Genomic DNA, 17,356 nt, shown 5'->3' on the forward strand with positions numbered 1-17,356 from the left:
AGGGTACAGACACAAGTTCTAGAACATAAAGTCACTGTCATTAAAATAGTGTTCTATTTAATTATGTGTTGTAGAAAACCAATGTGAGCGACCGCGCTGAAAATTAGATAATAAACCTAAAGTAGCAACTAGATGTTGGTTATGTAAATTGGATAACATGTAGGCTAGATTCCGTCATGATACGTGTTGTCTGCATTTTGTGTACAGCTTCTCCACAAATGTTTTATTTTTGTATTTTATTTAGAGGTAACAAAAGCAAAAACAAACATTTCGGCAATGATTCTTGAAAAATCAATTGCCAAATAGTTGAATGATTTGATGTTTTCTAAAGGTGATAACGAAAAATGTTTGCTTGTTTAAATTTCGTTTAGCCTATAGTTCCTTCAAATTGGGACGAACGCAGTAGATTTAGTTATAGGCTGTAGCAGATTTTCATGGAGTTAAAAAAAGGCCTAAGTTAAAAAAAAATGAGTGAATTGAGGACAAAGAGAGAGTGTAATAAGGACGCAAGGTTTATAAACATTGTGGCACTACTATCGATAGCCTAAAAGGAATTAGTTCACTTTTAAGCTTTTTGAATGTGTTTTAGAGGCACAACTTCGTGAATTTGCATTACAATGCACTACTATTTTTTTCATCAAAACGCCTATTTTGTGCAAACCTTTAATTAATAGAAATGCATTTAAACAGTCGTTGATATGACAAGCAATTAAAACGTAAGCAATAGTCTACCCTTTCTGTTTGCCTGTCTTTCATTAAATCTATTTTCGCCATTGATTTGTCTATGGTTTGAATTGTCTTTGGCCATTTTATTGTGCTGATCATAGATTAATATAGCTAATTGAAAAACATTTGTTAGGCTACACAATAGTGATGCAAATATTTGCATAATGATTTTATTCAATTACTTTTCAATAAACCCATTTTATCATGGTTAATCTATTTCCAATTCTTGTAAACCTTACTGCCATATGTTGTTTTGGGCTTCTAGGTCTAGATATTGGCTATAACTCCGACATTGCTCGTCCTAATATTTCTATATTTCTTAATTCCATCCTTTACTTTTTAGATTCGTGTGTATTGTTGTAAATTGTTAAATATTATTGCACTGTCGGAGCTAGCAACAAGCATTTCGCTACACCCGCAATAACCTGCTAAATACGTGTACGCGAACAATCACATTTAATTAGAATTTTTTGTTTTTAATTGTGTGAGAGGCAATTTCCTAGCGAATCCTCTGTCTGCCCCATAGTATGAGCAATTACAGAAAATACTTGGGAACAAATCCAAAGCTATTAATATAGGCTAGTGCCAATGAAGTGCTGAGTTTTCTTAGTTGATTCTTTATCATTGCAGAGTGGATTCAATCATCATCTCGTATTAGTGTTAATTGTGTTGTGTTGCTCAGTTCGTATACGATAAGAGCGTGCCGCTAGAAACGCTATGGTCGTGGGTTCAATTCATGCAGGGATCACTTACACAAACAAAATGTAGAATATGCACACCCTTTATTTAGTTTTCTAAATCGCTTTGGATAAATTCTGCAATTGACATGCATTACATACGGGGAACTACTTGTTGTATTTTATTTAACGTTTATTGAACTATTCTCCAGTGCATCCGATTTCTTTATATTTTATTTCATTCATTTCTATTCCTGTAGACCTACATCATCCATGGGGATTTAACAAATGCAACATAACATACATTCCTACTCACAGGCATCCTCTTTTACCAGATAACGGATATATATATATATATATTTGATATAATTACTCAGTTAAAGTTTCGCTGTCATAATCTGTCAGAGTTGCAATTAGAAGTAAATGCAATCGACAAATGAACAAGCTGTACCATCTAAGACATACAAGAAAATAGAAAAACAGGTTTGTCGTGCTGCGACTGTTTGTTAGTTGGTTCTGATCTTGTCGGTTATGCGACGGTGGAAGTGTAGTCTAGTTTTGTCTTCAATGGCGCCGACAGAGGTCACTGCCAATGACCCGGCCTGTTCACAGCAAGAGATCAGCTTTACCTGCTCTCTCTGTCACCGTTAGCACTTTTATTTTTTTAAAGGCATATCTTTTTGCAAGGGCATATTTCGTTCAACATGTTATGGTATAGCCTAACGATTTAAACCATTGATCTCGTTTTTACGTTTTCAGAGGAGAGAGAAAGTGAATGTAGGCTGTTGGGAGAATCCTATAACTGTAGGGCTAGACTATTTGTGTGCGCATCCTGAACTTTAGCGAAAAACTCGAATTTATATCAATAGCTTACATGATTTGTGCGAAACATCGAGAAATTGGCCGTATCTGAAATAAGAATTCAGTCTTTTAGAGAGGCTGGGTTGATTTCTAGTCAAATCAAAAAGGTGACATGGCTATCCGTTTTGATATTGATAATATCGCCACGTTATGTTTCTATGAAACAAACAAAACAACTATAGCTCACAGAGCTTTTATTTACACGCGTAAAAAATGATTGTTAAGAGATCGCGCGTTATTCAGTGTGGTGGCCTATATGCTATGCGAGTTCAATATATGCCATAGCCTAACTGTCTTGCACTCAGATGTTGCTTCTTAATAATAAGAACACAACAAAAAAGTCATATGTAGCCCATTTTTGGATCGTAGGCCTACTTAATATCAATACCATTTTTAAACAGGGATGACTGATCGTGAGGACCAATAGGAATTATAATATGTGACTGACTGCGTGTCCAATTATCCGTAGCACCTGGTCGACCTGTCTTAGTCATTGACTTGGCATGCAAGAATGACAATTCTGGAACTCTCAAGCACCACCAATAAATGTGGTGGGTACTCTCAATGCAAACTGTGCTGTTGCTATGAATTCGATTAACTTCCACACGTCTTTGAATATCAACAATATATGTTCAGTAGGCCTAGAACATTTGGAACAAAACGAGTCTGTTTATAAGGATGTGTTTTGATAGAACGGATCCAAGACTCCGTGATTGGTTGTCGTGCCGAAACGTTTGTGTTTCTACCCATGACATTATCTGGAGGATAGAATGTGCCACTATCTTTATTTTTTTCTCATAAAACGTCTTGGATCATAAAGTTTCATAATCTGCATATCATAGGCCGATAATATAATATAAAGTTTATATATATATAAGATCCGTAGAGAAACCTCGGATCATTCATTTGGGCTGATGGATGTTTTCAGTGGGCCTACCTACAGTTGATGGTGCAGTTCTACGTGTTATTGTATTTATGAGTTTTCTTTAAAGGGTTTTCGGTTATTAAGGTAGCCTAGAAATATTTCTAAATCCAATCATTTGATTGGAATTGCAATGGAATTCAACACATCTCTGACAACATATGGCTAAAAGAAGGTGAGCCAGATGAACCCATGCAATCAACGTTTGTTTATTGATTTGATTTTAGGTCGCCCCGCTGCCCCAAACCCCACAACCTCAAACATATATCGTTTTATTAGACAGACACGCATGTTCAAATCCAGTGCCATTCCTAAACAACTTATGAATGCCAATCCACCGAGGTGAAAGACCATCAAATATGTACACTAAAATATGCACACACCCATGCACACAGATAGCCTGCTTGACGGTGTGCGCTAAACCGACCCGGGGTAATGCATAAGAGGGGTTCACGAGTTAGAATAAACATGAGCAGTCAAAACATCAGTCTGAATTGAAATATAGAATGAAAATATTCATGTTTACGGTTCAAAATCAATCTTTCAAGTGGTTCAATACCCATTGCCAACATTAAACTGACTAGTATTAATTGTATCCATGTTGTTATTATTCACATTCACATTCGTAATTACTTTTAGCTTAATATGATTACTATATGGCTTATTATACATGTGTTTTACTTATTGTTATTTCATGCCTCACGTTACTTTTCTTACGGGGAATGTGAAGGACTTTTTTCGAACATGTGAAAAGAGGCAAAACTATTCAATAAAACCTAAAGCCTTGATGGTGTAGCATTATTACTCACACAGCAAATCCTCCTGTCGCCACAAAACACACAATAAAATGGAGTCCCCGTCCATGCCATGCCATCAAAATGACCGAAAAATAACATTACATTTGAAGTAACGTTGAGCTATTTTTGCGCTAGAGGCACGCTCTACCAATACACTAATGTTACATTTACGCTTGGTGCATGTCCTCTGTGTTAAATCCTGTTATACATCGTCCAGGTGTGATATTCAAGAGAAGTAAGCATTATATTTCAAATGTGAATATCGTCAAAAAGCTTTAAGAAATGACCACACCGCACCGGGCTGGTGATGTATAGGCTTGTCATCACCTCGTGGGGTTAAGCAATGTCGTTTTTTGTGATATAATGTGCAAGCACACATATGCACACGCACACACTATTCCGTACAAGCCTTTACGCACACCATAGACTACATATGGACCTTTACACACAAAGACAATTTTTCAAAACCTGACCTTGATTTCTTAAAGATTTTCATTGCTCCATCCTCTCGTCCTCTCGCATGCCTTCATACCATATACTAGCTAGCTTATAGGCTAAATATTTCAGAAAAATAAATGAACCATAGCAAAACAAAGACAGCCTTCAAGAGAGCAAGCTCATATCGCTACTGCTCCCGTTCAAACCTCTACACATAGGTTCCAAGCAATGTAGGCTATATTCGAAGAAGCTATTCATCTTTCTCCTCCCTGTGGTTCTCTCCTTAGAGGACGGCTATAGAGCCATTTGGGCCTTGTTCCACATTGTCTATCAAGTGCGGAAGCGTAGCCTCGTGAACATAACAACATTGACATAACACCAAATCAAAGCGCAGGACAGGATTTTGTGGAGCCCTGGATTAACATTTATTTGATTGTACCACAGCCAAGACTCCTCCCAGATCGATATTGAGAGGGATGTCTTGCTTACGTTAATATTGTAAGCAGAGACCTGACACCTTTGAGTGACGTTGGGCACCACCAGACAGAACACCATATCGCATCATACTCCAGATCCCACTGGTTCATAGAGATAGATAGATGACTCATCTTGTATCTGTGCCATTGTGGCGTCAGTGATAGCATGGGCAGCACCATTGAGACCATCTCCATTTTAAAGTAATATACATTTTATTCTTATGCATTGGTTGATTTCTCCCAATTCACAGGAATCCCCACCAACTGGACAACCTTTAAATGGTGGAAGCCCTCAATGGCAATGCCCATGTTAAAATGAGTGCTCTATCCATCTCAATGCACTGGTCTCATAGGCACATGCACACAAGAGAAAATGGGGGACAGGCGGGACTCAAGAAGAGCAAGCAATCTGATGCCGTGAGAGGGGCCCGGATTTGTGAAACACGGCAGTCCAGGTCCAAGGTCCCTCCGCAGGGTGTGAAAGCACTAGTGTGAGAGTCTTGATCTCCAACATTGATCCAAAACCCACATCCCTCGGCCAGATTTCGTTTATCTTTCGGTAGGCTGTGAAATTGGGGGGGGGGTCCATGTTAGTTGAGTTAAGACAAAACGAGACATTTTCGGTCATTATCCTATTTAGTTTTTGCTAGTAAAAATATACAATTAAGAAGCGTATTATAAATATGTAGGCCGCTGTATAACTATTATTTAATCCTGCATGTATGAGACTTTTGAGATGGCACATGAAAATAAGAAAATGCCAAACGTTAAAGTTATTCTGGGCGTGAGACAGTTTTGCAAGTTTCCAAGTGCTTTTCCATTTCAATAACAGAAGATGAATTCTAATAGTTTGATGACCCGGTTACGCATATGCTCTTTGCCGTAGTACATCCAATACACACTAACTGTTTTGCTTATTTTGGGTGCACACACGCCTAAAATGAAACAGATATTAAACAATAGAAGAAAAAATGGAAAATTGTTTTCCAAAATTATACAACAATCACAACTGTTAAAAAACGTTATATGCATCAGTTTTCAAGAGGTCAGTGCTGGGTTCTCTAAACATCCCCTTCTAAACCCCATCCCCCTTTCCCCCGACCTTCTCTCCTTCGCAAACCTCATTGGCTGGCTGTTGGTACCCGCATTTCCGGGAGCAAAGCCACTCTCTGATTCAACTTTATTGCGTCAGGTTAAAGGTGATGGCCTTGACTTCCCGGAAGTTCAAAGACAATTTCTCTTTCTTTCTTGCAAGACATCAAAATACACCTAAATGTCCCAAGGCCTCCATATCTGTAAATTGGTGGGCATCGGTATGAATTACATTCGCTATATGCACAGCTACAGAGTAAAACACATGCCACAGCCGCAGGACATCGATGAGGAGGGCTTATACACCACCACATGGTCAATAAACTTGAGGGGTTTTTTGTCGCCAGAAAGCCTCTCAGCAGATATCCTAGTTGGGTTGGTTTTGTTATCACGAGAAGAAATGGATAAGGATAAGGATGACGTGAATATTGTGCACTAGGGATGATATCAACATGGGATTTTTGTATGTTTTAGAGTTAAAGGCCATCTATTCGAGTTCCCCATTTACGACGGAAGGAAGGTATCTCACTCCACTGGGCAGACGGTGCAATTAACAGAAAAGTAACTATTTAGTGCCCCTGGTCTTTATGACAGTGTCTAGACTGGACTGGTCTAGTTTTCAAAATGACCATTAGATATTTATTTTAGTGCACATATCAACCTCTCTCTCTCTCTCTCTCTCTCTCTCTCACACACACACACACTCTTATTGACACATTCACTCACCAACATCAGTAACACGGGCAAACATGCACGCACACGCAAATGTGTTTCCCTTTAGTCTACATAGGTCATACATGGATGAAAACCAATTCAACATTATAGCACCCCTAATTACTTGCAGACTTTTTCGTGAAAACAAGAGCACTGGACAATGAAGACAAATATAGCGCCCTCAGACTCCTGACAAATTGCGCACCAAAGTCCGCCTAATTTGTAACTATTTTACAAGCATTCCCAATATTTTAATCTGACATATTACCCTTAGCCCATTGATTTGTGGGTAGACATGGAGTCTTGATTTGTATCAATTAGCCTATACATATTAGAGCCTATACATATACGATAGAGCCTATACATATTTCCCATTACTCTTCACATGACATTTCAAGGACTTGTCGGGGACATGCATAGTGTTTCACTACTTTTTACAGGCCGTTGTGACCAGTTTAAATAGCCCAGTATACTGTGCTAGTAAGGGCCTACTTCAGAAGTCACGTGGCAGGTAACGTTACAATGCTCTTCTACAAGCGTTGAGGACTATAGCCCTACCAATAACTACAGCTCAAGCATTCTGTATGAATACACAAATAGATGTTCTTGATCTTTGAAATACAGACCCAATGGAAATAATAACATAAACACTCTCAAAGAATGGCTTGATTTAAGAATCACTATTCGTTTATTTTTGTTACATTATATCACTTGATGCATATTTGCGACGTCATCTCTTCAAACTGCATAAACTCAAAATCGGCAAGCAAACGGCAAGCAATGAACAAAAAGCTCACTATAGAATCAAAGAGCTTGTAAGCCATAGAGCTTTGAAGTTATTTTTTGTTGTTGAAATCTTTCAAAGATAGTAATTAGTTTAAGGGATAAAATTTGATAAACAAATGAAATTCATATATACAGTCAGTCATATTGTATAGTCTCTTAAAGGACATTATTCATTTGGGACCAATGATTTGTGTCCAAGTTCTTGGTGGAGGCAAAAACGTGTCTGTATCTGCGAGGTACCGATGAAGAGTCTGTGCGGCTGTCCTCAAGTCGGTTCAGATAGTAGCGAAATCATTTCACAAAGAAACGATCATGATGAAATGCAGAGGTAAAAGAGAGAAATGTCACTGGAAAGACAGCATTTCACAAGTGAATCGAAATAGGCTATATAATCAAACAAAATAAAAAATACTGAGAGCTGTCGTACTTGCGATTAGAATGTTTCACATATTTGGCTTAACGCAAACGTGTGAATACAAAATCTTTAATTGGAAAAAATGTTGTACAGAAAAATGAATATTTTACCTTCATTTCTCTGCTATTGTCAGAGATACTTTTCTCGGAGGTCTTGCTTTTTGCTGGTTCTTGTTATTGGTTCAACAAAACACAGAAACATAAAAAAATATTAATAATTTCTTATCTTTCTTTTCAGTCCCAGCGTTTCCATGACCTAACACTTGTTTTTAGCTGAAGTCGACTCTGGCTTTGTCCTCCAAAGGCAATTCAGTTTTAGAGGTGATAATATGAATGATTATTTCTCACCAAAGCTACCAGTTAAGAGTTCACAATAAGGGGTTGCCAGAAAAATACTGCAGGCGATCTCGGCTTAATTTCTTTTCTTTCATTCGGCGGTTCTGGAACCAGATTTTGACTTGACGGTCAGTGAGATTTAGCATTCTGGAGAGCTGCAGCCGTTTCTCCTTGTTGATATAAACATTAAAGAAGAACTCTCTTTCCAGTTCTCGAATCTGGAACTTCGTGTAAGGACACCTCTTCTTCCTCGTGCGTGGTGTACCTTAGAGCAATATAAAACAAATAAGCAGAAGAATGTAAGGTAAAATGTATCCAGCATGTACACTTTAAGTAAAATAAGCATTTAGAGACTCGTTGAAACTTGTGGGGATTCAAAACGTAGGTTTGTTAAGTTTGATAAACTGTAATTTTGATAAACATGTACCCTTAAGTTTGCGCATACATTTTATTTCTCTGTATCCTTAAATACACCCCCCCCCCACATCCCCTTGTGACATGGAGAACTTATGATGCAAAACTATAATCAGCCTTCTCCTCTTTAAAATCTCTGACTAGTTTTCTAACGCTATTCACACGACATTGCACTTTTTATCCCTCACGACCTCATTATTTCCCCCTCTCAATACACTGCCATAATGGCAATATATGGCTATCAAGGAACATATTTACTTTCATATTGCGGTCATCTATGGCAAATTAACACTGGATACCTAGATAGGATAACAAATAGGTGGGATATTATTATAGGCTAGAGACAAATTCTTCCATATGACAGCATGCGGGCGCTTGGGTCTGCGAAGTGGGAACCGCCGTTTCATTGGTCTACGAATAAATATGAGATAATTATATCTATTTTGACCAACTTACCGATGCTCATTGGTTTATCACATGGACTATAACGAAGCAGAACGAGTTTCTTGGCGATTTACAGAATATCTCAAAGCTTGAAATATTTTAAATCACTGCTTAGTCTACAAACTGAAATACTAGGATAGCCTTTTTGAGAAGACCATGGATCCCAAAGAAACCCAAACATTATTATTATCACAACCGATATTTTCTGAACAATTTTACATAAACATTTACATAAAATCTCGATAAAACAGTTAACATCTGCTGTTATGGCGTAAAGCAACACGTCGACAGAAGCAACACAATATAATTTTTACTTTTATAGGAGGCTGCTGAGAAGGGAAACATCACAGGACGCCCAAAAGCAGTGTTCTGCCCAATTGCTTTTTACCCTCGACAGCCTGGCGAAACATCCCTTAAAAAGCCCAGAGCAAGTTCATGATCAAAGTTAGCATTTGTCACAATAGCGAGCTCTTAAAATTTCACAGACTCTGGGATAGCTGCTGCCTGTGTGTAACGTATCGTTTTTTGAAAGCGCTTTCCCATCGTAAAAATTATTCTTGCTGGAAGAAAGAGCTTTGTAGGTTATAATAAAATCCTTTGAATGCTTATAAAACTCCACATAAAATCTGACCGACAAAACACAGGGCTAGTCCCTTAACCTTTTTCCCATTTACAGCTTCGGTACCTACTCGAGTGGCTGGTTTTGCTGGCGCTGTCGTCTTTCGTACCCGATGAAGAGGCACAAGAACCCGAATTAGTGTTTTCCTCTTCATCTTCTGGGTCTTTCTCCGGGTCGGCGGCGCTGTGGAGGGCGGCAGGCGGCTGGGACGCTGAATCCAGTTTACTGGAGTCGCCCTTCTGAGCACAGTTCTCTTGCGAGCTGTTATCTGCCCCGCTGTGTGTGCTTTCGAAAAAGCGGTCAAAGCCCTGCGGAAGAACGTTGTTTTTCCCTACACCCGAGTAAAAGCCCGTGGAAGGGTGGTTGGAGCTCGGGTGGTGGTGGTGGTGATGGTGATGGCTGTAGACACTTTCGTTTTTCATCAGCATTTCTGTCATGGTGGACGATGGCGGAAGGCAGTCCCTATGTACCAGTTCCTCCCCTGAGTAGCAGGACGCATAGTTTCCTCTATGGTGCCACTTACTTGAAGGCTCCAAACTGTAAGAAACGTCCCGAACCGGTTGCACTTGGGAAAGGTTCGTGGAGTAAGGGTAGGTGATTTGCCGAGAAGGGGCCTGTGGCAGGAAGGAAGAGACGGCAGAAAATTCGGGGACATAATAGGTGCAGCTGGGGAGGTAAAGGTTGGACCCACAGCTTGCTCTGTCGCCGAACTCAGAAGTCCTGTCTTTTCGCGTCTGTGAGCAGAAGTTTCCCAGATTAACCGAGTTAAACATCGTTCTTCCCGTTCTCGTGCACTATAGATAGATTTTTTGGATTGAACTGCAGAAGGAGAAAATTTGGGAAGGCGAGATGACGCGCTATCCATCTAAGTCACCCCAAGACACGTGATCGAAAGTAGATATTGTCATATATCAATTTGGAACACTTACATGCGTAGGAGTGGTTCACTTTGGTAAGATATAGGAGGTTCAAACGATTGGTTTTCCAACACCGCATGAGCATTATGAAAATCTAGATCAGGTATCTTAGCTACGTAGCCTATAACTATGTAATAAAAATATGAATACCTTATAGCACATGCGCAATGCAATACAGCATATAACATATGAACATATTCTATAAACTCTTGAATTATTACAAATACGTTATAATAAGACATACCATTTCTTCCAGTCTTCTTTAGTGAATGAAAATGCACGAAGGCCCAATTTACATATAACCTGAGATTTCAGAAAATCAAAGATAGTTAAAATGTTCATTATCATATTGTCCGATGCTTTAGTTCCTCGGGAAAGTATTATAAGTTATGAATTGCAAGTAAACCTGTTGTAATAACTGGTATAAAGATCTCGTTAAGGGCCCCAATTTTAACGCAGTTCATTGCTCTATCCACAGCACCAAGATCACTTAAAGAAAGAAACGAATATAAATGAGTTTTTTTTTTTGTACACATATGGCTGCAACACAGCCCAGTGTTTGGCGACGTGGAAACTAGGAAGTCAGAGAGAAAAAACAGTTTTCAAGTTTATAAGCTGTGTGTGTGTGCGTGTGTGTGCCCCCATGCTTGCCCCTGCATGATTATGTTCAGACATTAGCCCGGTTTCATATATATTTTCTTTCCTGCATTTTTGCATCAAAGAGAATCCGCGATGACCATTCCATAACACCAAGACATAAGACATGCCAGTGCTACCAAAACCAAATGCTTTCATTGAATTTCCGAAAGGAAAAGGGCCAAGTTTACAAAACATATATTTCAGAGTTATGCTGTGGACTAATAAATAGTGCATATTTTTAAATTCATGCAGGAACATGTTCACGACCTCGGTCCATTCCTTTGGAATTCAAATAATTTCGTGTTTTGAAATTAGATTAATTGTAATCGGAGAATTGACCAAGACCTTGGTCATACTCCCCTAGACTTGACTGGGCCAAATAGTTGAGGTCTGCATCACTTTCTAAAGGTGGTGGCTGTTTTTTGGGGGGACAGTTTGTTCAAAAGCCCAACTTTCAACAGAATAAAGGTCGAGGCACAAGACGCCTGCAATCAAGTACAAAGAAACCAGACAGCTTTCCAGACACAGCACTTGAATTTGACCACCAAAATCCTGTAAGCAACCACCATAAAAAGCCGAATAGCTGCAGTAAACAGACTTTTCTTCACCTCTTTGGCTACTAGGCTTTTGTTAAAAGGAGCGAAGTTTACATACAATTGTGCAATTTGAATTCCTTACATTTAGATCACTAACACAACATGTGGGATATCCGAAACAGACATTTACAAGAGGACTACATCATTGTGTTTACTGTGTTAAATATACCATAGGCTCCATGCATGCCATTCCAAAGCTATTGAACTTCAAGAAAAGAAAGCTGAGGTGTGCACACTAGAATTTAATTGAGTGTAATGTTAGTCATAGTGTTAGCTTTTAAAGATTTCTGTGTATCTCTTGTCAAATTCAGCAAAAGATTAGATTGAATGTCGGCACACAAACTGCACCCGGAGAGCAGTAGAACTAATAAACAAATAGCCTGCCATAAAAATGGTATCCTCTTTCTGGGACCGTCGGCCGTGTATGACCATTAAATGCTCTCTTCCATGTTGCAGGGATGCCAAGTGCACTATTCCGTGTTCATTTGAACATACCGGCTATATACTGTTTATTTTAGGCACAGTACAGATCCTTTCTATAGTCGCTTACATGTAGCCTATAGCATCTGAATGTGAGTGATATTGCTTTCATGAAGGCTGACAGAACGTAACGATTGCGTCTGCATGCACTTGGAGAGGTATGGCTAGGTTGGAGCAAGTCTGCTCGCAATAGGACCCTGCCCATAAAACAATCTAGGTATTAGTTCGATTTGAAAATAGATTTTTGTCCTATACAGTTCTGCTGAGTTTGGTTTTTCCTAAGACCGTGCATCTATCTCCGACGGTTTAATATTGTGCATAGCAAATATAATATTTATGCGGGTAGCCTAATATCCCCAAAAGTGCCAATGGTCTCTTGCGTCTTGAGACTTGAATGAAAGCGGTGTTGTAAATATTTGCCATTCTCTGCTTGAAAACGCCACTGTTCGGCAGAAGACTTTACGACATGTATTTGACTGCAGAATCCTGGCAACGCCTCGCCACCCCTTAAAGTAATCCAACAAGACTACTGACCCTTTTTTAATCCAAAGAGAAATCATGAAAAAAGAGACCAAACGGAGACCAGGACAGGCTATATTTTCTCTCAAAGACAGTGGTCAAGTTAGCTCCGTGAATGTCTATACCCACAAAAAATCGAGCAGAAACAATCGCTCAATGTGGCAAGCGTGTGAAATAACATTATTGTCCCCTCATGGCCCAGATCATTTTAATTGGATGTAAGCCAACCTATTAAATCCGGTTGTATGAGCTGTGAACAGTTTCAAGCATCGACAAAAAAGGCCATGGTTCCACCGAGGTCCTGGCTGCAGCAACGAGCCGCAGCAACAGAGAAAGACAAGCAGGTTTTAACACATATGCCCTTAGGTGAAAATATCACGAGTTCATTGTGCAGTAAGCACACAACCGTACGTCTTTCATTGGGCAAGTTTTGTTTTGCAAACCACTAAAGCGGAAAAGTGGATTTATCAATAGCCTAATTAAAATACAAGGACTGCAGGTGAGTTAGGTATAGGCTATAACCTACTTTTTGGTAAGTCACTTTCAGGATATAGCATTTTGAAAGGTTGAAGGTTACATTAAGCTACTATTCATTCGAAATAAATAGCTTCTAAATAGGCTAACAAATATCATGTGCTAGCCTATTTATTGTGGAAATTAGCCATACTATAGACGATACTATAACTTGCCTATACAATATAGCTTAAAACAATAATAAACCAGGAATACAACACTTAACGATAAAGTTCGTAACGTTAAACGTGTTGATTTTGCCGTCTTGTTTTGGGGATAATTTCTGGCGAGGGTAGCCTACCTCATGGATATAACAAACCCAAATGTGCTATGAAAAACTATTTTGGCGGGTTAGCTGAGGTGTGGTCTAACCCAGGAAGAGAGTCAGCGTTGACAGAACACGTTCCTCGAACAAGCTATATTTGCTTTATGCTTATGTGTGGGAAATGAAAACCAAAACTGCAACATCATACATTCCACAAACAATTTTGAGGGCATTTAAAATGCTTATCCCATATAGTAAAGTTTTTTTCATTTCTTGTTTAATCATGGCTGCCATCTGTCACTTACAATAGGGCCTAATATAGCCTACAAACCCAGTGATGGGATTGGATTGCGCGTGTTGAGGACAAGTTTCTCCACGTGTGTGGTAGAGTCACGTGAAGGCATATAGAGTCGAATTTATAGTGTCATTTCACTTAGTGCACTTTTGCATTATATGAAGAAGAAAAAAATATTTCAGGCTACAATTTACCGATGCATTTGCGAGACTTGTCTGTCATTTGTGTGGTGAATCTGCACGACTCGCGTGGACAGCCTACTGACTATCATCTTTACTATGAAAAATAGTAAATAGGCAACAACAAAAAAGAGAAAACAATTACGAAAACCTTCTGCACAGTGATCGGTTTCCAGGTGCTGACAGGAACAGCTAGTATCCACGAACACTGAAAACGTTATAACGAAACTCAAGGTCGGTCGCCTTTCTTCTCGAGTGTGGGATTTGTACACTTGTTTTTAAAAAGGAAATTGGAAGCTGGTTTATAGTCGTTACCAAATACTAAATGTAATCCCAAACATGCAAAATAAAAGCAACAACAAGTTAATATGACCAAGCTGCGGTTCATTTCGTTACCTGTCTGAAATAGGATGCATACACATTGATGAATACATTTTGAATACATCTTATTTCTTTAAAAAAGACACATCAGAACATTACAAATACTTGTATAAAGTGGGTCCATTGAGCGATAACAGTGTTCGAGGAAGCTATGATATAGGCCTATCAAATGTTGACGATTATAAAACCAATCCATATCTGTAAACTGATAGATTATCAAAATAACATATATTGGAGCAGGAATAAACCGTATTTGGGAAATATGTTCAATTCTAATATAGCCTATATTCGGAAATGGTTAGTATTTGGAAAGGGTTAAACATTCATTCAGGTGTCTCGATTTCGTTTGCACATCCATGCACGGGAATAAACGCAACATGGCTGTGCGGTAATGAGAATGAATCAACTCGTCAAAAACTCTAATCGTAGCTAGTTCTACATTATTTCATCAACAAATCATCAACGTGATAAGGTCGCATCAAAGTTGAAAACGAATTAGATGATGAAAAATGTATCAACTAGCACAATACACTTGTTGCCTTGTTTCAAAACAAAATACAACCACGCAGGTCACTCATGATACAAGTCAGTATAAATGTCAATCTATGTCGGAAGACGTCGGGAGATGACGTGGAAACCGGCCACTAGAGGCAACAGTGAGCGCTGTTACATTCAAGTAGGCTTTGATTTTGCTAGGGCTTCATGGATGGTAAAAAGGTTGCATGTTCGAAGCCAGAGATAGATATTTTTGTTTTAAGCCTATCCCAAACCTTAACCCTTACCTTAACCGTTCAAAGTTAATGCCTAACATTACGAATTTTGAGTTCATGCCTAAACTTATCCTTGGAATAATACAGAGAAGTAATCACACTTTGAAATGTTACATTTGGAATACCTTCAAAATGTGATTTTTGAGAAACATGGATGAAGGTCTAATTCTGACGTAAGACTATGAGAGTTTAGGCCTGGCCATACAATGACACAACACACACATATTGATCAAATTGGATATTAAACTGACATCCAGTGGAAAGCATAGCGCCTCAAAACAACAAACTAGATAGCCACCTAATATAAAAGTACTATACTACGACTGAACAAAAAACTAAAATTCGTAAATGAGCCAAAAATAATAAACTGGTGTAGACTACATGTGCCACGTGCCCTGGAGCTCTCAAACGCAATATGAGCATACAAGTAAGTGATGGTTACACCAATTCGGGTAATTAGTTGAGATTCAACTGGAAATTGTCAAATATTAGGGCTATGATGCCTCAGTTGGTTGGAACAGGCTATCTGCAACACCAGGATTGTGTAAACTATATTTGATTCCCGTATTGGAAACATACGAATGTATATACAGTATGTGGACCGTACATCGCTTTGGACAAATGCATATACATCAGCCTACCATATTATATTTTGAATGATGGTTTCCATAAAATAATTGAATTTACTGAACTGCCTGAGTGGAAATGGAACTGACCCCAAATCGTGTTTATTTTTTGGTCCAATATTTGATGACAGACGTCATGTAACCTTACGAATTGAGAATTATTCGTCATATATTTGTGTGGTGTTCAGATGATAAGCCATGTGGTCATGTGGTCCATATCCCACGATCAGCATTGTCTCCATTTTGCATGCGCGTACCCTCAAATCAACTGATAGAATATCAACCCGAGGTTTCAGTGGGTACCAATGCATGACTTCGGATGACCACAAGTAGGCATTCACGGTAATTCAGGTGATCCATTATTTACTTGGATGGGGTTTATAAAATCACCTGCTACTATTATGAAAATAATCAACGTGTGAATTTCCTTAAAAAATTAGCAAATTTGCGTTGCTCAGATTATGCCTACTACTAGGCTAGTGCTTCTACAATCGTAGACTATTTTATCCTCTAAACGGGGATAAAATTGCTTATAGCCTAGGTCAAAAATCACGACATGTCCAAAATACCCAATGAACTTTAGCTGATCTGAGGCATTTGGCATTTGACTATCTGAGATCAGACAAAAAACGCAGTAAAACTTTTTTCTTAAGTATCTGAAAGGTAAAGTAGATTTATGAGAAAGGAAATAGAATCTGTATTTTCTTACCAAATATCCGTCTTTGTTTCCTACAGGATTCGGTAGCGCTTAAGCATTGGGCCCCCTAATTAAGCCTCTCTCTTTATGACGTTTAATTTCCTCTCCAACTCTAGACACTGCTGCCTTCAGATCTAGCGCAGACTGCTGCTTTTGAAGTTGGCATCCCGATCACTTTGGATATATTACATCTTCTATTCTTATTGAGAAACAATTTATTCTCTCAAAAACGCGCCCTGGAACCTTTCCTCTCCTGTCCCTCTCTATCCACCTAAGTTGTAAGTCTTACTTTATACTCAACGAGTAATGTATTATAAAATACAACCACAATACGACTTATAGGAGCAGTTTCCCCCCTCTTTTTTTAACCGGTCATTCTTGCCCTTTTCCCAAAACATTGACGATGGACAATGGAGCTCCATATAAGGAGCTTACTAACTTGACCTTCAATTTGTCGGGGGGTTTCCGCCCACATAGACCGCAGGAAAAACACTGACAATGTGCCGCACCGTCCGCAAGCGCAGCTGTGTGGAAATCTTTAACATCAAAACACTGCACAGCCATTTGTATGGCGCACTCATGTGGAAAGTTAAAAAAGTTTCTCAAATTTACGCCTCTGAATTCGTTTTTGGCATGTAGTAGGTAGACATAGGCCTATAGCCTAATGGCAAATATGACGAAGGATTATGTCGCAAAGCTAAGCGCACGAGCCCCACAAGCACACCGAACAACCCACAGTAACTTTATTTGGCAAATAGGCTGC

At 38.9% G+C, this 17,356-nt stretch overlaps 1 protein-coding gene across 2 annotated transcripts; it reads right to left on the bottom strand.

Annotated features, from left to right (window-relative positions):
* Positions 1–7,368: 7,368 nt before the first annotated feature.
* hoxc11ba (homeobox protein HoxC11ba) lies at positions 7,369–10,949 on the bottom strand. 2 transcript variants are annotated; one of them, NM_001139545.2, is made up of 2 exons: positions 9,783–10,949; positions 7,369–8,488 (listed from the first exon to the last, which is right to left on the bottom strand). In NM_001139545.2, exons 1-2 carry the CDS (start codon positions 10,487–10,489, stop codon positions 8,272–8,274), a joined length of 924 nt encoding a protein of 307 aa, NP_001133017.1. In that variant the 5' UTR covers positions 10,490–10,949; the 3' UTR covers positions 7,369–8,271. The 2 variants fall into 2 exon arrangements, with proteins under 2 accessions (NP_001133017.1, XP_013988141.2); XM_014132666.2 differs by having other exon boundaries at positions 7,369–8,504; positions 9,787–10,925.
* Between the last annotated feature and the right edge of the window lie 6,407 nt (positions 10,950–17,356).

Source organism: Salmo salar, chromosome ssa12, assembly GCF_905237065.1.
Source record: "Salmo salar chromosome ssa12, Ssal_v3.1, whole genome shotgun sequence".
NCBI lineage: Eukaryota > Metazoa > Chordata > Actinopteri > Salmoniformes > Salmonidae > Salmo > Salmo salar.